The sequence below is a fragment of the Sander lucioperca genome, chromosome 3 (genome assembly GCF_008315115.2).
Source record: "Sander lucioperca isolate FBNREF2018 chromosome 3, SLUC_FBN_1.2, whole genome shotgun sequence".
NCBI lineage: Eukaryota > Metazoa > Chordata > Actinopteri > Perciformes > Percidae > Sander > Sander lucioperca.
The window spans coordinates 21394289-21419820 of record NC_050175.1 but is presented as its reverse complement, the minus strand read 5'-3'; the positions used below and the strand labels follow the sequence as shown (position 1 = coordinate 21419820).

At 39.1% G+C, this 25532-nt stretch overlaps 2 protein-coding genes across 6 annotated transcripts; both read right to left on the bottom strand.

Moving 5' to 3' along the window:
- Window positions 1–412: 412 nt before the first annotated feature.
- On the bottom strand, window positions 413–7581 carry mrpl16 (mitochondrial ribosomal protein L16). The gene is made up of 5 exons (XM_031276583.2): window positions 7333–7581; window positions 6754–6825; window positions 6022–6170; window positions 4928–5221; window positions 413–962 (listed from the first exon to the last, which is right to left on the bottom strand). The coding sequence occupies exons 1-5, from the start codon at window positions 7400–7402 to the stop codon at window positions 771–773; spliced, it is 777 nt and encodes a 258-aa protein (XP_031132443.1). The 5' UTR covers window positions 7403–7581; the 3' UTR covers window positions 413–770.
- Window positions 7582–8446: 865 nt separating this feature from the next.
- On the bottom strand, window positions 8447–24585 carry tgfbrap1 (transforming growth factor, beta receptor associated protein 1). Of its 5 annotated transcripts, none has more exons than XM_031324204.2 (13): window positions 24317–24585; window positions 22329–23044; window positions 21462–21656; window positions 18536–18690; window positions 18228–18310; window positions 17240–17420; window positions 16949–17109; window positions 16415–16472; window positions 16178–16321; window positions 15570–15713; window positions 13901–14060; window positions 13072–13532; window positions 8447–11683 (listed from the first exon to the last, which is right to left on the bottom strand). In XM_031324204.2, exons 2-13 carry the CDS (start codon window positions 23023–23025, stop codon window positions 11495–11497), a joined length of 2628 nt encoding a protein of 875 aa, XP_031180064.1. In that variant the 5' UTR covers window positions 23026–23044; window positions 24317–24585; the 3' UTR covers window positions 8447–11494. The 5 variants fall into 5 exon arrangements, with proteins under 5 accessions (XP_031180064.1, XP_031180063.1, XP_031180062.1 ...); XM_031324203.2 differs by having other exon boundaries at window positions 24206–24584; XM_031324202.2 differs by having other exon boundaries at window positions 24313–24584.
- Between the last annotated feature and the right edge of the window lie 947 nt (window positions 24586–25532).

Sequence of the window (25532 nt, the reverse complement as noted above, 5' to 3'; positions counted from 1 at the left end):
TGCCATATTCTTTCCATTTTTCATTTTTATGGACTTTTGTCTTTCCTATTTTCTTGATCTTATATATATTACTTTATATTTACCAGTAAATTAACTAATCAGAGATTGGAATTCCACATTAAACCTATAATCACTTGGTCTATTGATAACATTGTTATGTCTGTTTGGTTTCAGCTTCCAAAAAGGCTTGTGTGCCAATAGTATAGTATAGGTTTATAGTACGTGGGTAGTTGTCTGGCAACGTGAATGCATTGAAAGGGGTGGGGTGGGGGGGTGAGGGTAGTGCCACATCTAGTGGCTGAATGTTATCAGAATCAGGTGTTGGGAATGTTATCAATTGCACCTTTAAATAGAACCGGGGATCTCCATTCAACCCATTATACAATTTACAATAAAGAGGGTAAATACTTACGCAATCAACTATTTTCTGTTTTTTTTATTTGTTGCTAATTTAGTGAATTCTGTAGAGTTGTTTTCACTTGTGTACATCTTGTTGCAGCTAATTAGACAGAGACCAAATCCAATATTTTCACAATTCTTGAGCCACCATGTGAAACCGATATACATAATCTAGTTTATTCATATTTTAAGCAGAAAAAGGAAAAGATATCCCTTGAGTCAAATGTCAAAATCACTGATACGTTTGCATTAAAAAACAAAAATGAAAGAAGATTCCGAAATATAACTAAACATTTTGGTTGCTTTTTCCCCGGTGTGGTCTGGATGGTGTTAAAGGAAGACACTGTGTCGGTTTCTGTCCCTCAGGTCTGTCACACCCTCCATGGGAGGTGAAATTTGCCTGTGAAGCGTCCGTGGTTGTGCAGGTCAAAGGGGCTGAGCACCTTCCTGATACCCAGCATGTTGCTCTGCGCTATCTCCTTGAACGTCCAGGGATTCTGATTATTCTGCTCCATATCAGCCTGCTTCTTTTGCAGAGCTGCTAGGCTCTCTCTGCTCATCACCTGAAATAAAGACATAGGAATAACATATTGTAACGTGTAGACACCAAGAGGAAAAACATGTCAAAAGTGCAACCATTTCAAATCAATAACAAATTAAAGTGATAAAGTGTTGCGCATAACATTTTAATTCCAACAATAACATGTTAAAAGATTTTATATATATATTCTGTCTATTCATGTATACTGTGATATTACTGATCTACATCATCATCTAGACCACACTTTGTACCAACTGTATATTGACTCTTTACTACATCTCAGCATCTACATAGACTGTCTATTCATGCATATCGTGTTATTTCTGATCTACATCACTACCTAGTCCACTATTTGCACTAACTGTATATTGACTTTCACTACATTTCAGCATTTACATTGACTGCCTATTCATATATCATAGGTGTGATTGGCAAAGGACAAAAAAGCAGGAAAATATAAGCTGCACCCATGACATTCTTTTGAAAAATAAACCATTAAATGGCACTTCCTGGAGAGTTTTGTGCAAAGAAATGGAGAAATTGAGTCTTACATGATATGTGCAAAACTACAAGGTTAAGAGCTTATACTTTGCATTGTTGTAGTATCAACAGGTATTAGGGCATTTAGCATTTACATTACTGTTAATCAGTCATCACTTGATTACACATTGCATTACCTTGTTATAATATAAATAATGTGCCACATGAAGAGACAGTGCAGCATATGACAGTAGCAACAGCTGAGAAGATTTGGGTCTGTGGTGACCAAGTCCACCTCACACAAACTTCCTTCTCCCATTCTCTCTCCTTACTACCACACCCACACCCACACGGACAGCCCTGGCACTGTAGCCACAGCAGCCCACATTACCACGCCCATGCAGCCCCACCCACGGACACGTGCATTCACTAATTACATTTGTGTACAGATGGTGAAATAATATAAGCAGTACCTTATGTAACAGATTTTTAAACATTTAATGTAACTGGCAAACAATGCTTTCTACTTTTTAAAGAGCACACGTTTATAACAAATTTTTATTTATGCCGTTTGTATGCTGTTACTGTCATTCTCTACAGTATGTAGGTATGTAGTATGTATGTTGACACGGTCTGTTCGATTGTCCGTGTTTCTCTCTGTTGACACTGTACATATTGTCTGTCTGGTTCTCCATCTTTTCATCCGTTTTAACTCTAACTCTGCAATTTAAATGTTTTTTATGGCTGTGATGATACTTCAGGGTTTTTCCTTGCTCAGAATTTGTCTTTGCGGGAACACACAAAGCAGGGGGGGACGGGGTCTGGGGGTCCTCCCCCAGGAAATTTTGAGGGTAAAAGACTTCAATTCCTGCATTCTGATACATTTTTAGGCACCAATTTATGGTAAAAATGTCAATATTTATTGCAAGGAAATCACAAAATTCTGGTGGCAGGTAACAATTCAAAATACAATGGAACATTATTATATTCAGTATTCCAGTAAGGGGGCTTTCACATCCGGGACAACACTTGACACTAAAGTCCAGTTGTTTGTAGGATTGACTTAGGCTACTTAATCAGTGATGTTGAGCCTACAGTGTAATGGACCACCACAGTTAATTTATACATGTGAACTGCGGATTAATTCCAGAGTTTAACCTACATAGTGTAAAACTACTACGTGAATGGGGCACAGCAGAAAGACAGAGCAGAGCGACACTGCTTGGTCAGAGTTGTCATGTGTACTCTTATAGGCCTACACTTCGCATCAGGCGTTAAAACCAACTGTACCGAATTAGACTACTATTTAACGCGATAACGAGACGTTTTTAACCGCTAATGAAACTGTCTCAATTTAATACTGATGCCGTCAGACGGCCGCGCGGACAGACAGCAGTCGGAGTTTTGGCAGAGCTCTGCGCCCCTCAGCAGCGGCTTCTGACTGTTTAGCCGGTCCCCCAGAGCAGCATGATCACTGGGAGGGTCCAGCCTGAACCCTGCAAACAGAGATCCCGTTTGAAGGTGACGTGCTTGATTTTGACTGAACGTCCCAATTTAAGTAACCTCTGATCGGGTCGTAGTCAATTAAGTACCCTAAGTTTAAGATTAGGTGTTGGTCATTCTCAACACCTTCCGAATATATATAATATAATATTGTCCCGTTGTCGGCTTCAGCTAAGAAGATAGTTCGCCCCCACACGTCCAAAATTCGTATTCAAATAACCTTCCGCAACGATTGCAGGCTCTTTGGTGGAGCTCTGCTTTGAATAAAGTTACATCGTGACAAATTAATAGACCACTTGCGGAGTGACATGAAAAGACATGAGTCAGAGGCACAAAAAACGTTGACAGCAGTGACCGGTCATTATGTTTACCAATACCCCCCCCCCCCCCAAAAAAAAACAAAAAAAAAAAACGGATTTGCATGATTTACGAGTTTCTTTTTCAGGTCGGAAAAGCCGGATTTCCGGAATTATCCGGAAGAATCACACCCCTGATATATATATTGCGTTATAACTGATTCAACACCACTAACTAGATCATAATTTGCACTAACTGTTTTTGTTAAGTTTTCTTTGGCTCTTCACTACATCTCGGCAGTCTTATAGATGTCTTTTCATGTATATTGTGTTATTACCATATCACTTTCGCATATCCTTCGTCTTACTTATACCTGACTTTGCACCGACTTTGTAATGCCTACTTAATCTGCACTTTATGTAGCCTTTTGTATTATGTATTCCTGTATTGTACTGAATGTGAAACTGTATGTTGTCCTGCACACTTATGCTTTTCTTGGCCAGGTCGCTGTTGCAAATGAGAACCCGTTCTCAATGGCCTACCTGGTTAAATGAAGGTTAAATAAAAAATAAAAATACTCAAATTACATTAGGGCTGCACAATTAATCGAATTTTAATCAAGATCACGATTTTGGCTTCCCACGATGAAATTCATGTGATCGAGCGATATTTAAAATGCTTCATTCCGTTCATAGAACGCTCCGTATCAAAGTTTTTTTTTCCCCAAAGCTCCGTAAACCCCTCTCTGATCACGTGCCTCAATGAGCCAATCAGAGTTGTTCCCTGCACCGCGCAGCTTAGTTTAGATGTAGACAGTCACAGAGGACAGAGTAACGTGAGGAAAATTCCACAACAGATAGCAGTCGGTCATAAGTCGTCACGAGGTTTACCAGTTTACTAGTAAACGCAACATTTTGTCCCGTCTGTGTTGTTTTTCAGACAGCAGCAGTGACCAGTGCTAGCTTGAGTCTTTTAGCTCATAGCTTTAGCAGCAGACTGTTGTACGCCCCGCTGTTGGAATCCTCTACAGTGAAATACAGTCACACTACACCGTTTAGCTGTCAGCATTTTAGCCGCGTTTAATTCTTATATACAGTATATGGTTTAATCCAGTTACTACTGTAGCTAACGGTAGGCTAACATTACCTGCTGTGTAACGTGTTATTATTGTTTACTAGCGTGACAAGCAGCGACGTTTCTGTTGCCTCTAACGTCTGTTTTGGAGCATCAGAGCGCAACGCAGACATTTAAGTGGGACCGTAATCCGTGTTGCTATTTCGTCCGGTAGATACCGGGCACCGGTGCCCTATTGGCACCGGATTTTAACATGCACCGTTAACGTGAACAGAAAATTGCATTGCCTGTATCTTTTCACGCAAACGCGCATGTTTGGAAAGCGGTCGCACAACAGCTGAAATGGCATACTCCTTACATAGTATACTTATACTTCACTTCATAGTATCCTTCAACAAAGGAGGAATGTAGCACAATATGGATGTGAAAGCAGTTATAATTAGCCTATGTGACAATAACATTTGTTTTGGTTAAAATCAACAAATAATCGTGATAATTAATCGTGATCAATATATTGATCAAAATAATCGTGATTATCATTTTGGCCATAATCCCTAATTTATTTTATTCAAAACTCTTTCAGAATGTATTAAAATTAAGACAGCAACTGGCTAAGTATATACTGTTACCCACCTTGGCAGGGAAAGGTAGTTTCTTTGCCACTTCAGTCAAGATATGCTCAACCTCCCCCAGCTCCACCTTTCCTCCCACTTCCACGATTAAACGACCGTAGCGGACAGGTGTCACATAGTGGTCGATGGCTCCCTTGCCCCCACCCATGCGCTGACCCAGACCTTTACGTGTGACGGGCTTATATGGGCCATTGATGCGCCAGCGAGCAAATGTAGTCCGAGAATCCATCTTGCGGTTGACGGTTAGACGTATCATCTCTATGTGACCCCAATGAAGGTAGCCCCCTCCCATGGCCTGAGCATCAGAAAGAGAGAGAGAAAGAGGAAAATCACTTTTATATATATATATATATATATATATATATATATATATATATATATATATATATAATATGTTGAATCACAGTTGTTATACAGACTAGCTGTCAGATATCACCAAACTGCAGTGTTTACAGAACATAAATGCACTCACCACTAGAGCTGTAACAATTCAAATTTTTATTTATTTTTTATTTTTGGGCATTTCTGCCTCTATTTGATAGAAAAGCTGAGATATGAAAGGGGAGAGAGAGGGGGGAAGACATGCAGGAAAACAGTCACAGGTTGGATTCGAACCCTGGACATTCTGCGTCGAGGCATAAACGTCTGAATATGTGCGCCCAACGTCTGAATATGTGCGCCCGCTCTACCAACTGAGCTATCCTGGCCACAACAATTCCCAATTTTACTGAACAATTAATTGTCTCAAAAATAATTGTGATTAACAATATATTTGTCTCTTTTAGTCAAATTTTCAGACATATTATACTTTTGAATGAATCCCAGTATACATCTTTTGGTTATATCACTGTTAGGTGACCCAGATGTACAATTACAAGTATAAGTTACAAGTACAAGGCCTATGAAGTACACCACACCTCTTTATTATCATAAAACATTGTATTTTTTTCTTAAAATCAACAATAAACATCAACAGTCATACCCCTTAGGATCTTAGCTAATTTTAGCAATTAATTGCGGTTAAACAACGAAACGGAGATTATGCAAAATATTATGATTAGACAATTATGTAATAATTGTTACAGGCCTACTCACCACAATAGCGTACTGTCCTGTAGTGAAGCCATTTGCTGCCCTCGCTGGGCCTTGGATATCTCGTAGCTTCTTCATCTCTTTCTTGGCCTTTTTAAAGTTAGGCACCTTGTTCATAAACTTCAGTTTGGGTTTCTCTGGCAGCACCAAATCTTCAGAGATAAAAACAAGAATGAGGAATCATAAAAGGTGTCTACTTTCCTACCACAGGAAATAAAACTAGGACAAGACTCATACATCACAATACTGCACAAAGTGCAACTTGCACAAACAATGGTTTTAATTTACATCTTTATAAATATTATTTAAGTAGTTGTACATTTTTATTCCCAACTTGTATATATGTTTGTACATTATTTCCTTTGTATTTTTTATCTTTATTTCTTTTTTAATATTTGTTCTTGTATTCTATCCTATTCTGTATGTGTGCTGTGTGTCTGATATTTTGTTGCTGTTGCACTGAAATTTCCCAATTTGGGATCAATGAAGTCTATTTAATCTAATCGAATCTAAACAACATACAGAATTAGACAAACATTCTAACAATCCAAAGACTGGACCATGGACAGAGGCCTTAGGAACTCTATATGGAGTGTTTTTCCTCACATCTTCCCCTCTACTGTATACATGCATAAATATAATAATGGTATGTCTTTCATAAAATAATATAGAAACAAAAAAAATTGGAAATTGCTTAAAAACACACAAGACAAAGACAAGAAGATGAATGATTACCACTGTAGTCTGGAGGGATTTCATGTGTCTTCAGGCCAGCAGCTAGGACTTTCAAGTGGCTGTGTAAAAGACCTGGGAACAACAGGGCACAATACATTATTGCCATATATTACTACTAATATAGTACTACTAAATGTAAATGTGCAAATTTGAACAAATGTCTCTTCAAGCCGAAGGCAGAGAGAGAGAAACTAGTGATTTTATGAGTTATTTTCTGGTATTTCCATTTGAATAGAATAAACCCCATTTGGGTGTACAGTGGCATTGTAAACAAAAGTTGTAAGACTTTTCTAAGTCTGCATTATGTTTTTTTTTTTTCAGTTTAAGTAGGCAGTAGTTTTACTATTCCTCGTTTGAGACTGTTGTTCAGTTATTGACTATTATTGCTCTACATGCTGATGGCTGATATCCTATTGAATTTAAGTTGTTTTTGAGGTGACTAGCTATATAACATGTCCAGAGACTACCGTTGCAAGTAAAAAAAATATATATATAATTTTGGCAATCTCAGAAAATGTGAGTAAATGTCAGTATAACGTTAACTGTTAGCTAGCTAACTTGTGTTAACGTTAACGTTACCTTGTTGGTGACCGTGGGTTCTACAGATACCGGCCAATCCGCCGACAGCAGCCTTGATGAAGGAAAACATGATGTTAACGTTACAAAGGACACTATAAACACCAAACTGTCACTTCGTGTGGTCGATGTACGAACATTTCAAGGTGGTTAGCTAGCTAATTTAACTGCTATAAACACCACGCTCTGTACAAGGTCGGTGCCATTGCTGTGTTGCTTGCTTCTTTTCAGAAGAAGAGACACTTCCTGTATGTAAGGGTTTTTCACAATAAAAGAGTCATCTCTACATCTTTTCTATTTATTAAATGATTGAAATGCCAGACCAAATGTCAGCTTGTTCTGCCAGCAGAACTCGTTGGAGCCATAAGAAATCACTATGACCGATGTGTGCATGGTCTGGATGTATAATAAAGTGTGTAAGACAGATGGTAAGACACAATTATTTATTTTCATAGCCGTGTTGAATACTCGATTCTGATTGGCCTTACCGAATGGTTACCCAGTCAAACGGCTTCAGCTTAAACCAAATGACAGATCTCATATTTGATTAGCTCTTACAGAGATAAACAAATATGAGCTATAGTGCTCAACAATAATCTATTATTATTTATTTATTTATTTATTTATTTATTTTTATTATTTATAGACTTAGAACCAGAGTAAACTCTGTTCCACTAATGTGGTTTAATATTTGAAATGGATTCAAAGCAATAACCTGGCTAAACTTTAAAGGACAAAAAAATCTTTGAAAATCCATCATATTTTTTTCTTCGAGTGTTAAAATCAAAATCAAAACTATAAAACAAACACACCACAAGGGTTCAATTGAATTTGTGTGAACAATTCACCGACTACTTAGTACGTCTTTACAGCATCAAAAGAGAAATACCATATCAGTTAATTGCTTTCCAAGGATTAGGGAAAAGACATTTTTGGAATTTATATTTGCATATTTTTTTGCATTTGACTTTTACTTGTAGGGACGAGATAGCAGTCAGCCCCGCTACCTCATTACTACAAGCCAAGAGAGAGGAAAAGACAACAATAATCATGTCAAAACACATGTGGGAATTACTTTTAGGTGTGACATGGGAAACTGAGACTCCAGAGTTGATATAGTTTCATGTTTATTAAAATGGGACGGATTTACAGTTTGTACACTCCATCCACAATGGCATTGATTTAGAAAGCTCAAACAAGTACAAATGCAATATATACATACCAGTATACATATATTTATAAAATACAATAGTATTTTTTTTATTATTATTTGAAGCGATGGTTATGAGGCCTTTTAAGCAAGCTACACTTGAACTGTTCAGACAGAAAGATGCTGTGGATAAGCTGAGTCAAGCCTACAGAATCTACAATATTCAGTTCTCCATGTTAGAAAAATAGTCCCATGTGCGCACAAAATTTCCCTCACAGAAATGTGTTGCAATTACAGAAGGCTATAGCATCAACAACAGCACAGGCACCAGAGAAACAAGCAGAACACACAGCATGAGCACAGATGAGTTAAAGAATGTTGGACAATTGGGAGGAAGTTAAATTAAACAGACACATCTCTCTGTTCCTTTGGTTTTTGCTTCTGTTGGGTTATTCAAACTGGCAACGCTACAGACCAATGTTCTCTTTTTCAGAACTAAATTGAATGAATAGATTGTACAGACTGTAGTGTGTAAAGAGTTAGGATTAATTTACACGTTTTCTGATCTTAGAGTTAGGACTGTCAAAAGCTTTTTTTTTTTTAATATATATACCTGTAAATCTGAATGGGCATCTTCAGTGAGAGAGACAGTGGCACGTCTCTAGGGCGAGAGCCAAGTGTTATGAAAACATTGAGGTACACAATGACTTAACTTTATAGTGTATTATGTGTACAGCAGCTTTACCATGTTTAGTTTTTGTCAGGGTTTTCTCTCATTGCTCAGTTATGAAATTCATACATATTCTGCCACCTCAGGTAACAATTTTTCAAAGCGAGATAGTTTGACAAAAACATCCTTTCAGTAAAGCTTCATCCACAGCAGACATTTAGGAATATTCCCTGATTAATTTTTTTTTTTACTGTTCACACGATTTAGCAACACAAACACATTATACACCTGCCATTAGTTACGTCTGTCTGTGAGAAACACTTATGAGGTCAAAACTGAGCTTTATTGTTATCTCGCCATACACAAAATTCAGAAAAGACAGAATGGATAGAGCGGTGTTCTGTGATGACAAACCTGTAAAGAATTATGGGACTTCTTTGTGATATAATTTTGTTTGTTTCTGTTATTAAGAGAGGTGTCATGGTGAAAAGGTTAATGCCATAACTCCAGCAGTTATGAGAACAGAGATGTATCCACATCAAGCCACATGTTGTTCTTGGGCAGTCTGAGCTGTGGATGATACAGGTTTTGGTTTCTCTTTATTTCCAAACATTAACAAAAAGTTTAGGAGTTATGGGCAGTGCAATATCATGCATTATGAAAAGACCGTGTCCTTTGATGGTTATTTGTTACTTTCGTTGTTACTTTTCGAATGTGGTAGAAATTCATCCTCTTTCACATCACCCGTTTCTTTGTCATGCCAGTCCTGTACATTTTCATCATTCAGCATTTCCTTTTAACCAAGACCAGGGTATGTGTTAATGGGTTGTGGTGTGGTGTCGAAAATATGGAACAGGTTTGGAGGCTTTGTTCCAAACAGCTTAATAAATATATATATATATTACCATTATTTAAAAAAAACATAGTGAGGGCATTTAGTAGAATGATAAAGAATACCATAAAGTAATTTCCATTATGTTTAACCTGTAGTTAATTTCATTTGTTTTAAACATTTGACAAATTACTGCCATTTTGTGGTCAAATACTTTTTTTACAGCTTAAATAAAAATGAACACGTTGTCTCTTACATCACAATATGTAAGCTGTGAAAAAAATAACTTAATAACCCACAGAATGAGGATGATGAATTACAATTACCTTAGGTTTGGAACAAATGACCAAATCTCATTTTAGAATAGAAATCTTGACGTGACTTGTCTAAATATTATTTAAGTTTGCCACAGAGTGACATGTGTTTTGCGGTGTTAGGATTTGAATTAACTTTATCAATATCACTGTCTGTTCCCTAGCCAAACAAATGGATCTATGAGAGCAGGCGAGCGGTGAAGATCCATCTCGATTTATTTCATTTGTTACTCAAAACCACACAAAATTTGGGGAGCTTGATTTCACATGATTTAATGATACTCTTCATAATGTGCCAACAGACATTAGCAGTAAAAAATATTTGATTTATGCAGGTTTTAGAGGGTCAATTTGATTGGTCTCTCAGGTTTGAGTATTAAATCCCCAGTTACCCATGATTAGTAAAGCAGTGTAAGATTTCATGTAGTGTTTTTACGCTGTTGTTGATCCACAGACGACACACTGAATAAGGTTTCTAACCATCATAACTAATAGTTTTGGTTCAAACTGTTGAACTGAACTACTGTGAACACAACATCCAGGGCCCTTATGGCTGAGGGGAAATAAAGCCGCAGTGAGACTAGATCCCAGAGAGTAAAGACAGACACAAAAGACTCAAGTTTCCATGTACTGATAAGTCTTTGTAGTATTTCACATTAAAACCTAACAATGCAATGTGCAAGTTAGGACAATATTAATACAATACCCATATGGAGGTGATAAGACCAGAACTGTAAAAGTGGTAATACTATGCATGCTTCCATTCAAATATTGTGTGTTCTGTAGTTCAAGCAGTTTCTCAAATTCAGGTTTAAAACCGTTGAAGCCAAGACAATGACCGGTTCAGCACTGAACCCACAGGTAAGCACAGACGCCTGTCTTTAATTAATTCTCTGTTTAAATGGATTAAAGGGCCGGGTGAATTAGCTGTTGTTTCTTACTTCAGTTATAAAAAACTTGCCGTCTGACAGTGTGGTATAATTGCGTCACAGGAATATATATAGATGAAATCATCCGTTTCTCCCGTGCACTCTTCCACACGTACACACTCGCACAGCTTTCTTTGTGTTTCTCATCAACTCCATAGCAGACTCTACAATGGCAATGGGTCTTGTGTGCTTTTTGTTATCCCCCACAGTCCTCAGCATGTCCTGCTTTTGTTTGGTGCCTTTGATCCCAATAGTTTGAAGTGTCAAGTCTCACGTATGGTTACTGCTATTAGTTAACTGTCTCTTTGTGGGAGAGTCTCTTACTCTCTGGGCGACACAGTGAGTATGGACAGGCACTCCACCCGGCAGACACACCACGTCAGGCTCACTGAAGGTGTTGTGGCACAGGTGGCATCCTTTCTTTTCAGACACAAAGATTGGTTTCTTCCGGTCTTTCAACTGAGGAGAAAATACATGAAAAGTAGAGTAACAGTGACTTAAAAGCAGTAATGAGCACAAACATAACACTCCGGGGTTAAAATTACATGAAAATGGAATAATCAATGATATGGTTAAGACAATAAATGCTTACTTCTCAGAATGTGTTAATACCAACAATATTTGTTCTTCTGATTTTAGAAGACAGGTTTCTTTTGATGGATAACATACATCACTCGCTCCCTAATTTGCTTCATCGTTTTGAGAAACCTAGTTACATTGGCTAATTATAAAATAAATTCGACAAGATTCATGTCGAATTTATCACCTAATTATGGGGACATACTTGATCATTTTATATCTCAATTCATCGTGAGAAAGAAAGCTCCAAGACTTATAGGTACCGTAGGTAGGATTGTGAAGATCCAGGACTTAGCCAAAAAATTGGAACATCGACAACTTCTCAGTCCCTCCCCCCCTTTCCGCTAAAGCCAGAAAAGGTCTCCTAAGCCCCTCCCCCCACAAGGGAGAATGAATGTGTGTGCATGAGCAGTGATTGACACGCAGTTAGACACCCCCCCCTGGCCCTGATTGGTGCATCTGAACAGGGAGCTGTGGATTTTTGCAAATCTCACTACAGGCTGTAGGAGGTACCAGAGGAGCCAGATCTTTTTTTTTAAATGACCTGCTTCATATAGTTCTACAGGAACATAGGGTCAGTTTCAGCAAATATGAAAGAACGTTAGTTTTATAAGGCTTACCTACTGCATCTTTAAGTTAAATATTTTACAAAAAGTTTAAAAGTGGTTGACTTGTCGAGTCCAGGGCGGCACCTAACGATTATTTTCATTATCAATCAAGCTGCCTATTATTATTTTTTGGATTTGTTGATTAAGGAATGTTTGCTCAACAAAATGTCAGAAAATAGACATGCCCATTGAGATGTATTCAAAACCAATATATTTAGTTTACTATCATTTATGACAACTAGAAGCATCAGATCCCCTGATCTGAGGAGATGGAACTAGCAAATGTTTGGAAAAATAACTAAAACCATTACTCAATAATAACAAAAATAGTTGCAGATTAATTTCCTGTTGATCACTACAGTATATTTATTAAACGACTAATCAATGCAGCTGTACTTCAGTTGTTGATTATTTAATTGGTTTACTAAGGATTGCTCCATCTATTGGAGTCATAAGTTTTGAGGGATATATAACTTTGCCAATACCTTTAAAACAAGTACTCACTTATGTTAACATTATCAGTATTAGTGCCGTCAACCCTTTGTGAAACTAATGCCGTTTTATCCCTTTTAAAAAAAAAAAAAAAAAAAGTATGGTGTCAAGCCTTTTAAACAACACATTTAACAAGCACAGCAGTTAGAGGAAGATCTAAAGACTCACCCGGTCATGCAGCAGTTGAAGGTTTTCAGAGTGGGCAAGCCCCAGAGCAATCTGGGAGGTGCGGCAGGCATGCATACTGGCCCTGATGGCTCGACCCAGAAAGGGCCGCAGCAGCTGCAGTGACCAGCCCTCAGGGAGCATGCGCAGGACACGGACTGCATCAAACACCTCGCCGTGCCGATTTAGGAGGTCCACTGCCGCCATCTCCAGGTCTCCACCTCCTGCTGCAGTCTGGGGTTTCCCAGAAAGGTTTCTGTCTAGATACACCCCCAAGAGCAGATGAAATAGCTGCTGTCGGTACGCAGAATCCCGACAAGAAGAGGCCCATGTACAGAAGGCCTCAGCAGATGGGAAGTCTCTCAGCTTGTGAACCAAGATGTGCAGTGCTTTGTCATGCTCCTCCAGTTTCCCATGTAGTGTTGCACGCTCCAGCAGCAGCTGTTCACAGTTCTCCATCTTACCTAAACAAAGCAGAAGGACATGACACATTAAGGGTCAAACTCTGCATAATGATCTCTCTTTGTGACTTTGGAGAATCACACCTTGCTATCTAGGATTTTCCAGTCATTTTTAAACCTAGACCCAAAGTCTGCATTGCATTTATGATGCTACAATCTGTCATACAAGATGTGTTAAGTCTAAGATGACACGGTTATCGATTGTACTCTATCAAGCTAAACGTCATTACAATTAAAATCACTTTGACCCTCAAAGATCTGGTTAAAATGCTGCGAGTATTCAAAGTTTGTGCAAAAATAGATCCATAGATCGATCCATCTTAAAACATAAGATATTCAAGTGTAGTGACATTTTCAGACTTGTGACTCACCTAAAAGAAACTGTGCACGGTATAGATTGGACTCCCTGAGCAGGGCTTGGAGCCTCTCTCTAGCTCTGGTGAGCTTCTGCTCATCTGTTGGCGACTCCGACAGCAGTGACAAGACCCTCTCCAGGTACAACACGGCCAGGTGTGTGTGGAACTTCTCCTTCTGCATCCACAAACATGGAAGAAAACAATCTGAATTCAATAAACCTTCAGTTAGGAGGGTTATGTTTCGTGGCGCAGTTTGTTTTTGTTGCCGATTGTGGAGCCTGGGCTGTCTACAGAGAGCGTGTTTTTTTTTTTACAGTGTGTTGAGGGGACAGGCAGCTAGCAGATAGTGAGGAGATGTTTGCTGTATGTGACAAAAAAAGTTGTAACCTAAAAAACACGTGACATCGCTTAGAACACCTTTAAAGAACTACATCATAAAAGAACATGAAACAGAAAGACACCATACCAACAGGATCAGCCTTCACAACAATTAATGACATGTCCGTGAGAAAGGCTGTTATTCTCTATCTACTACAATGGAGCGTCTCAGTAACCAACAGATCAGACTGTGGTTGTACTGTGCTGCTTCTCAGTGTGAATCAGTTTAACTGTGTGAGCAGGGCACTCCTGAAAAAGAGCAACGCTCTACTGTAAGTGAAATTATCTTGGTTATCGATTTTTTTTTTTTTTTAAACTAATGCAAACATCCTTTTTCTTAATTACTTATTTTGCAGGACTCCTGGGAGAAGAAAGGCAGAAATTGAAGGTGTACATACTAGGGATGTGCATCTCTGGTCTGAGGCTGATGTGATGCACACGATCCGATACATACTGAAAGATACATTCTGTATGCAGCAAACACTGATGCGATACGATTCCTCCCCTATTACGATGCAGTGCGATTCAACACAATGTGATTCAACACAATGCGATGCAAAATAATATGATGCTATGCAGTTTAATATGGTACAGAGAGTTTGATTTTATATCTTTAGTTCTTCTGAAACAAACAAATTGTGTTGGTAAGCAGCCTGCACTGCACTTTCACAACTTGGCAGAAACACTTTCACTAAAAGGTGTATTAATAGCATATTTAGTCTATGAAAAAAAAATCTGATGATATATTGATGACAGAAATTCTGTTAATATATCCTAATCAATCAGAATTCTCTCTACTTTTACTTGACTTTCTTTCTCAAATGGTAGCCCAATTTTGATGTAAGCCAATGTGAAGCTCTTTTATGTCCACGCACCAATGCAAATCATGGTGAATCTTCCCATATCTCTAGTACGTACATACTCTTTAAGGCAACCTAGCTCACAGGTCAGGCTTGTAGGAGGAAGTCAAGGGACAGTGTTAACCACTGAGACCAGCTTCATAGTCTGTTGCAGTCAATGTAAATATATCCGCAACTGAGTACTTTGGAGAACTGATACTGCAGGGAAATTCAGCAGATTGTGTGTGTTGCTCAGGGACACTTCAACAGAGCAAACCACTTGTTGAACACCAAGACCTGAACCAGGGTCCCCCAGTGCTCTCTAACCACAAAGCCACAGCTGATCATGTTATTGTTATTTATTGTATGTTAAAGGGTATTTTTATGTGCTGCCTTCTTGTAAAAGAGATTTTAATCTCAATGTGATTTTTCCCTGGTAAAATAAAGGTTAAATAAATAAATTGTACCTTTGTCCTTCTCTCCAGCACCAGGTGTTCCAGGTAGAGAAGCAGCGCCTGGCTGTGCTTTCCCAGGTAAGTGATGACATCATCAGGGTTCAGTTCGGACAGATCTTTGCGGGCAGGCCTTTTAGTAAAAATGTGGACACCTATCTATGAACAAAAAAGAAAGGCTAGGTTACCACTCTAGCAGTACCACGTCATGCAAAATATGAGACGATTATGCCAGAGAATTATGTGAAAATGTCACAAGACTTTTTTTTTTTTTTTTTGCAAAACAATAAGTCTATCTGCTTCTTCTATTTAAGCCGTACATGAACGGAGTTGTATGGTGGTATATACTGTATGAGGGAGCTCAATAGGAATTTCTTTTTCTATAATAAGGAACTGAAGAAATGGCTTGCGAGCACTGGTCTTGTTTTGCATTAAAGATACATGGACAGTAGAGAATTGTTACTCGTTTTTAACTTTATATAATTATGTGGTACATGTTTTATTGTCATTTTTTTAATTTGCAGGGTTTTTTTCTGTTACTCGGTAGGCAGTGATTTAATTAATAAGTGAAATTTAAATGAAATAAAGGTCATTTGAGATAATTTAAGGTCCTGGTAACCTACGGTGGGATCCTTCTGCAAGGCCCAGTCTGCATACTTCCATACGAGGTCCAGGTTGGAACAGGAGTAGAGAAAGTCCACGATGTACTCATAAAGGTCAGATCTTGTAGAGTCCTGCAGATCCCCATCTACCACGCGAATCCACAACTGTCAGAAAAATAGGAGGTAATACGTGAAGTTCCTAAACATTATGTTGGTGTGGGTTCTTCTGTGACAAATAATAACTCATTTTAGGCATACCTGAAGTGCTGCTGAATCCTGACCATTATAATGATAGAGCAGTCCAAGTGCAAAATATCTAGAAGGGGGAAAAAAGACTGAATGAAGCAAAGCCTCTCCCTCGAGAATCTATTTTAAGTAGACAGTATTAAAGCTTTACCAGGGTGATAATTAACAACAAGAATGTACCAAGTAAAGCCCCATCTCAATCATCTCAGTTGCAAATATATACTGATTCCCAGTGTCTGCAATTTTTTTAAAGAGTTTCCATCATGATATGACACAATCAAATTGAAACTACCAATTTACCCTAGTCACTCTTTACAAGCAGTGCAGGTAACTTTTAAGAGAATGAAGAGAATGTGTGGATGGTCTTTCAGATTAATTCTATTTGTGTGTCCATTCCAATCATTGCGCTTTTACACATGTGAAGGCTCCTGAAACAATAAAATGTCTGCATGTTCAAATGCAGCGATCTCCCGTGTGTTTTTCATGTTATATTAACTTAATCTTAAAAAAGGAGCAACTCAAAACCAAAAATGATGATATACGCACTTGTGATATTTCTCCAGCCATGGAAGGCTGTCTGCTAGTTGGCAGGCATTGTCTGAAGCTAGCAGATCTAGAAGGCTGTCATGATCCTGTTCAGCATACAGCTTTAACAGTGCAGTGTCTACGTCCTCTTTACAGCCATTGGCCACCTCTGTGCTTCGTACCTGTGTGTGGAGGAAGAAACACATTATATTGTTATACATATTAGTATTACAAGGACAGGATTACTGACTTCTGACAGGTGAACTCACTGCAAAACTATGTGTAAATACATATTATTTTTACTCCATTTACCTCTCCTAAATAACTGATAAGGAATTTCTTGCACCGCAGCACTTTTTCCTGGTCGCCCTGTGCCAGGTGGTTGAGATCTGCAAACTCGTGAAGAGGAGGATGGCAGCGTGTGAATGAAGAGGAAGCTGGCAGCAGCAGTGGGTAGAGAGATATCAGCTCCCGCACATCTAGCTGACCCTTCCTGCAAAAATATTTTGAGTGATTTTTGAGTGAAGCAATCAAAAACTAAAAGCCAGATACTAGAGGAACTAGAAAGCAGCCATAGGACGCACACGATACATCATAGCGGCACAATCTTTAACATTTGTTAAAATATTTACAATAGAAAATGTTTATTCAACGTGCATTGGTATGGCATAGAAGTACAATCCTCAAAAACAAACCCTTTGCCCGTGGACAAACTTTCAAACAGGAAAACACAGAACTGGAAACATAACCTCCTTGGCAGAGGCATCTATAATATTAAACATTTGTAAAGTAATTACAAAGACTACAGAGAAGAAACAGCTGGGTTTGGGGTAACAACTTTGGTCAAGTAACCAAAATCGGTTGTTTAGTGAAATAGGGGTTCCTTCAGTCTTAAGAAAGTTCATGTGTCTTTTTACCAAGGAGCTTAAGTCATAATGAATTAATTTCACAGGCTATGAAAAGACCGACAGATTGGAATTGGAAAACGTGAATGGGGTGACTTGATTGCTTTTCAAGGTGTAACAATTTATTCCAAGTGACTTCAGTGCAATTCTTACAATGACCACAGCTCAACATGTACTGGTGTGTGAGGGTCAGTAATATTAGTTAAAAAGCAAAAATAAACACTCTGCTATATTAATCACTAAAATACTAAATATTTATGTATGTGGTAACATAAGGCTTTTCTAGGAAAACCTTGGGCCTGAATGTATTTGCTGGACTCAAGCCCCGGACAGTTTAATCCCCTGACAAAACATAGCAGTTTAACAAACAAACTAACACCGACTCGGACTCTTACCTGAAGTGCTCTTTTGCTTCTAGAAACTGAAGCTGGCCAAACTGTATGAAACCTGCCTGCTGGAGAATTCTTTTGTGCAAAATCTGTACATGCAGAAAGTGACAATATATGAGACAATAGTGCTTTTTGGGTTTAGAGATATACTGACAATTATTTTATAGTTTACATTAAAGATCTCAGCCCAGACTAAGTAATCATAGTATCATTGAATATAAGGGACACAAGTATCATTGTATGGTCGATTAATCAGACATATCGTCATCTTTTTGACATATTTCAGCCATAAAGTCAAAACAACACATTGTTACCTGGAACTTGTCTTTGGGAATATTTTGCTGTGCTCCCTCTGTGAGGAGGAGTGCCTCCTCCACTCTGTGACTGGCCAGTAAGTCCTGGATCTGTCTCTCCAGGGGCAGAGGTACCAGGACATACACTGCCTTAGTGGAAGCCAGAATGACCTTTCCTAAAACACACAACACGCACAGGTCAGAATAGCAACACTCTCAAACAGCCAGAAATAGCCACAGTGATATCACAAGTGGCTTGTTTATAAACAACCAACAGACTCGGTTTAATGTGAATCCTGTGGCTTACACCTTTAAAAACATCTTTAGTTCCGGAACGAGACGGCTTCATGTGTTCAGCTTAAGTTGCTTATCGGTTGTTGAAGAGAACGATTCTCTGTAATAGGAAAAGGTTGCTAGTGCTCCACATATCCCATTAAGAATCAAGACCCCAGTGCATGTGAAGTTGGAAGTAGAGGCGAGGCAGCACCACTATCGGCAGCTTCCCTTTACTGCACCAAATGTTTTTTATTTTTAAGAATTGATGCTTACATTTGCTTGTCATTCATATTTCCTTACAACAGAAGTATGTGCTTTTATAGCCTAGTGATGGGATTGTCAGAAATGATAGGCATGTCTCCTCATGTGTGCATGCTGTTTTTTTATTAAAAGATTTTTATTGATATAGCAAATCTTTCCATAAGCGTCGGCTGCCAGCCAAACAGCAACTACCCATGTATGTCCAGCTGGCTACTTGATATTAATTTTTGATTCTGATAAAATAGTTTAAATTAACAAATTGGAATTCTCTATGTGTGTATATTACGACCTCTAGCCTCCTTGCACAAACAGGGAACATCTTCATTAGACGGGATACTTCACAAAACACAGGTGGCAGCAACTTGACGATGACCAAGCATTTAAAAAGGCATCTGAAAGCACTGCATTTTCTCTATATGCCACACACGTTTTTGGGTTTAATGAATGAATGAATTAGCCTAGTCTTTATTTACATCTTTTTACTGCTGAGCCATCTCTAAGACACATTGCAAACACACACTAAAACAGGAAATGTTGTCCAAGTAACAGGCCTATGTCATGAGGAAAATATATAATAAAACACTTTTGCAGCCTATTTTTTGCCATCGACCAATTACGCAAACTAATGTCAGATGTCCCAAATCATTAGCCTGGCTCCGCCCTCCTACGTACTTCCACTCAATTTTCATTTCCCTTCAGTACTCCGTCTGGGTTCGCGGTATAGTCTTGGGTTTTCTCCGGCCAAATTTTTGGCGGTCCAATCATCGAACAGTGGGAGTGGCCTCAACGATGATGTTGAGGCCGTGCGCTAGAGTTGTAGTGGACGGAGAAAGATGCGAGCGAAGCCATTCGGTCCGTTGTGGCAACGCTGCTGAATATCCAGAAGTTAAAGCTCGAGCAAGAACTATCTTTGCCGAGTTTTGTTGGTGGCCATGATGTTGTGGCACTCCTCCCCACGGGGTTTGGGAAAAGTTTGATTTTCCAGCTCGCTCCGTTAGTGGTGAAGGAGTTGGCTAAGGTGAACGGTAGCGATGCTAAGCCGACGTCACGACCAAACGTTAGCGATTGGTTATGGCAGATCCAGAGTGGCTCTGGGCAGAACCAATAGTTTTAAACTTCAACAGAGTACCCACCTTCAAGGAAGTTAACACTTCTCAATGGAGAGAGGCCAGACTCTCTGTACAAATAAAATGTACGAGAGTCTGGTAGGACCAGGCTACCAAATCATGAAATAAATTATAATGTGCATATGTTTCTAGTAAAACAATACATTAACCATCATTGTGGCATGTCTTAATAAACCTTACATTGAAGGTGTCAAATAAATAAATAAGGTCTGATGATTCTTAATTACAAAAGTTCTGATCAGTTAGGAATAGCCATGGTTTTAAATATGAACAGCTATTTAGAGACTGTGTTGACTAAAACACACAAGAAGCCTAATTCTCCTTTACAATAGGTTTTTACAATCGGGGAGGCAAACTCATTAAAATATGCAATAATTAAGATCAGTGTATTTGATGGAATTGTGGCATTAGAATGTGCCAGAGGCCACCAAATTTGGGCTTATACGGCCAAAACCTTTCTCCGGAGGTGGTGTGCCCCCAGACCTCCCAGAAAATAGTTACAACCTCCCTGCCCCAGTGTGCAGCTCTCTCTGGCTTTCAGACTCTTTCTGGTAAAAAGGTTTTGGTTTCTCAATCCAGCAAACCAAAGCCAAGTCTCTTTCCAGCCCTGGACCATCTATTAACAGAGGCCTGTTTTTCAATCCCATTGTTCACAGATCTGCATTCAATAAGGACGCACTTGACAGTTGAAGACACATGATTTATATCCATTTTCTATAATCTATATGGGATGGGAACTCTGCCGTTTGACAAAAGTCAAGTCAACTTCTGTTTATAGTTCTTGTGGCATACTACTTCAATTTTATTTCTATGACTACTGCATATGTGAAAGAAAACAAAGCTTTTTGTGGCTTCAGAGGGAGCTGCACAAAGTCTGATACACTGCAACTGTCTATTGTGAGTTCAACAGTGTTATAGGATTGCAATGCTAAATCTGTGGAGTATTCTTAAAAAACTGGATATATAAAAACATGTCTGACATGGTTGATGCGTGTTAATGAGTACACCTGGTGGGCTGTAATGCATAGTGAACATAATGCTACTGCCAGGAAAAACTTCATATATCAGTTCTTCACCTTCTTCTAACATCATTTCACACAAGTGATTATTATTAAAAGGGACCTTGTTGACTTTTGTCACCATTAAATGTGTCACAGCCTATATGAATAATGGCAAAAATGAATCAATTAGGGAATCACTTCTTCTGATTTCTTTTGGTAAATAGTTGGTTTCATTAGACGACATAGGTTGAAAATCCTTGAGAAAGCAATATGTGAGGATACCTTCAAAGTCTTGCAGAATGTGTCCATCCCTGAATGAAAGGGTCTGTTTTAGCTGTTGGTCCAACATGCTGTGGATGGTGATGAAGCTTTCATCCAAAGCCACCACGTACGGAAAACACACAGCAGCACCAATCACGCTCTCTGACCAGTTGACTGGAGCCCGCTGAGATACCCCTTCTGCATTGGCAAACATTCCTGGAGGGGGATGTGGAGAGACAATTTCAAAAGATAAACAGGGATATGTCATGCAAACACTCTCTTGGGTCAATAAATACGCATAGCTTTTCAAAAACGTAACAGCAGACGCACACAGGCTGTAAAAACAGTTAGGTTAGCCTGTTTTGACGATACACAGACTACATGATAAATATTGTACGTTAATCTAAAAAAAATAAAAACGAATTAACAAGTAATAAAAAAAAAATAAAACTTAAACTTTTAGATTTTTATTTGGACCTTTTTAATACGCCATTAATATGTATTTAATAAGTCGAAGAATGATGGAGAACCTGTAGGGACAATAAGGCCTACGGTTATCTTTAAGTACATGAAGTTATGGACATTTACATTTTTTTGTCAGTACTTTCCTGCTGTAAAAGAACAATAATTCTTAGTTATATGATTAATCCATCAATGTGACCTAGATGCAAATAAATGGCAGAAAATGGATGGATGGATTAACCAATGAAATATTAGCCTGATTAGTTAATTTAATTTCTGCTAAAGTTGACAGACATACCAAGAAAAAATATTCAGCTTTGTAAATTATGTTTAAGACTTTGTATTACCTACTAAGGCCTCTTTTTTGAGGGAACTCAAATTCAATGCATTTAAAGAGCTGCAGACCCTTTTTTTGCCCCGACCTACCCAGACCACCAGGTGCTGCTAAGAGGAACTCCTCCCTGCCGATCCTCTTCACAATGGGTCTCCTCTCTTCACTGTTGTAAGGAAAGAGGTCTTGGGAGGCTCCTGTGTTGTAGTTCAGAATCATGTACTGTGTAGCCAGGGCCAGGCACAAGAAGTACCCGTCAACACTGACGGCACAGGGCTGCTCAGGAGTGGTCACCTCTTTGACCAGCTGCACTCTGTCCTCATACACCATGTAAATCTGCACCGTCCGCCGCTTGGAGGAGAGCACACCCATTTCCACACAGAACGGATCACCGTTCACTGGGTTCTCGTTAATGCAGAACGCTGTCACACCTCTAATCTTGGCTCCACCTCCTGCCGCCGAGGGCACGGTCTCCAGTGTCACCATGTCAACCAGGAAGACAATTCCATCGCAAAGCACTATCAAACGCTCCAAAGCGGAGGCAGCGCGCAGCTCAGCAACTGGTTTCTTGAGGCCCAGATATTTGTGCAGCAGCTTCTGAGCCGAGTAACTCAGTTTTCCTTTGGAGGAAGTGACCTCGTCCAGCAGGAAGTGGTGGATGAAGCAGTCATTGGTACCCATGTACAAGTGCTTTCCACAGCATTCAATGCACTCGATGTTGATGCGAGCCTTGTCGCCCATGAGGAGATCTCGCTCCACAGCGGGGACAAGCTCAAAAGCCTTCACACTCATCTCAGCCAAGGCATCTACACTAGATGATACAAAACAGACAGAGATCAACAAAACTGCAGACAAATTAAATAATCAAATTGAGAGTATACTGCAAAACATTTTCTCATGATACATTATTAAATCACCGGCAATAAACTAAATCTCAGAAATAGGATATACTGAGGCATGGGGTGTCCCTCATTCACGAGAATACTCTGGATATATTCTGCTTTTAGACTTTTGCTCATTTCTGATTTACTTCTAAATAATAACACACATGAGTGTGAGCCATAAAAATGCCCAAATGCAGCCTTATAACCTCACCAGCATGGCTGTGGAATGACTGTCGATTCCATAACATGTTTACAAATTAGGCATATCACTTAGCTCAGGGTTTGTTAAGGACTTACCATTACCACATTAAAGTGTTGTTTGTTTAATAACTTTATATCTGACACAGATACATACTGTATTGTGCTTTGCTTGCTTTTTGTTTCGTTCTTTCTTTCCCTGAGATGCAAGTAGAGTCGAGTACTGTACTGGGCATTTTGGGGTGTGTGACACTTGAATAAAAATACTACTAATAGCCTAGCCGCCATGGTCATACATAATTGATTACTGGTGTGTTTTTCTTTCCTTAGCCATGAATGTTAAAGATATCTTCAATGTCTGTCCCGTTATGGTAACATAACTCCTTCTCTATATAATAGCTTATTCACATCCTTACAAATATCTCCTGAAGCTAAGTTAGTCCTCTTTCCTAAACAGTATTCACGTTAAGTATAGTTACGGTTTATCAACAGGTCTGGAAAACATTAGCTAACATACGCTCATGTAACGTTAACGTAGCTAAAGTGGTGACAGCTAACCAGCTAACGACGTTAACGCCAGCTAACTTGGCAAACCCACAGAGGCTAACGGCGGTAGCAAAACAAAGTTAACTATTAACACTGGCTGTCTGGAGGTAGAATATTTTGTTCGCAGGCTAATGTAGATTACGCATGTGAGGTAGTCATGGTCATAACGTTATATAAATTGATTATACTAGGCAGCTTCTGGACCAACTAGCTAGGCTAACGTTAGCTTAAAGACACCAGTGATGCCAATGCTAGCAAGCTAATTAACGCTGAGATAGACTTTCAATGTGGCTGAAGTAATTTAGGGCTTAATTATAATGCGTCTCTGTCCGAAGAAAACCAACCTAGGTTTCAACCGGTCTCCCCACCCTTGAGATGATGCTCTGCGTACTAACTCCCTCCTGGAGCTGTTGACGTTAGCATAGCATAGCTTAACGTTAACGTTACCTACCTACCGCTGCACACAGCGCTCAGGACGGCAGGCCACCGGATCCCCACAAACAGGCGAACTACTCAAAAAACAGCGGCCACGACATATATTTACAGTCAGACATTAATATGGCCATTGTGCTAGGGTCGGCACCGCACCGACCGACAGGCGGAAAATACGGCTTCAAGGAGCGTTAGGTCTTCCTTGACCAGTATAACACGCCACCCATTTGCGCTGCACTCCTGCTGGCCTGGTTGCAGGTGATACTAAGGTGCGTTCAATACCATCAAGCAAGAAGCAAAATTGTAGGATTTCTCATACACATTACAACATATGTTTGTAACATTATCTTCCTCAAGGTTTAGTGCAAATGATCATTGGTTTGTTCACTCATGGGGCGGCAGTAGGCTAGCTCAGTTCATGGACCGTACCAAGTATGGATTGTGGACTGGTAGCTGGAAAGGTGCCAGTTCGCCTCCGGGGCACTTGAGCAAGGCACCGAAACCCCAAACTGCTCCAGGGGCTGACCCTGTGCTATGAGCCCTTTAAAAGGGAATGCGTCTGGTGTTGTATCTAGAAGGGATAGGCGAAGAAATACACTTCAACTCCTGTAAATTTGGCTTGTGTAAAATTGCCTTGTGTTCTTTCTTTCTTTATTTCTTTCTTTCTTTCTTTCTTTCTTTCTTTCTTTCTTCAGATGTAAGGGAATGGTTGCTGAGATGAGGTCATACAGGAGCATTTCCACATCATCTCATAATAGATCGTTTTCACTCTAGACATTTTGACAAGTGATAGCAGGAAAAGCACAAGTGTATTCAATAGTATTATTGATGGCTACTTTCCACTTAGTGGATATCCTGGTATTGTGACGGACTCATTGGATTAATAGCTCACTGGGACACTTCATGCAACAGAGCATTCATTAATGCTTTTGATTTCACTTGTGCTTTTCCTGCTTTGACAAGTCAAAATGTCTGTTTTTGTATTTTACACTGCTGTTACTATTAAGTGTTTACTATGACTAAGGTTTGTCGGTCTAGCCTAAATGAGAAATAAAATACAGAATCAAAATATCAGTGGGCTTTTGTTTGAAGGTTTTGAGTAATTCCAAATAATCAATCAATCAATCAATCAATATGTATTTATATAGCCATTTACAGCAACTAGCAGGTATCCGAAGGGCTTTACGTCAACAAGAATAAAACATCCAACAGTACAGTAAAATCAGAAAGGAATAAAAC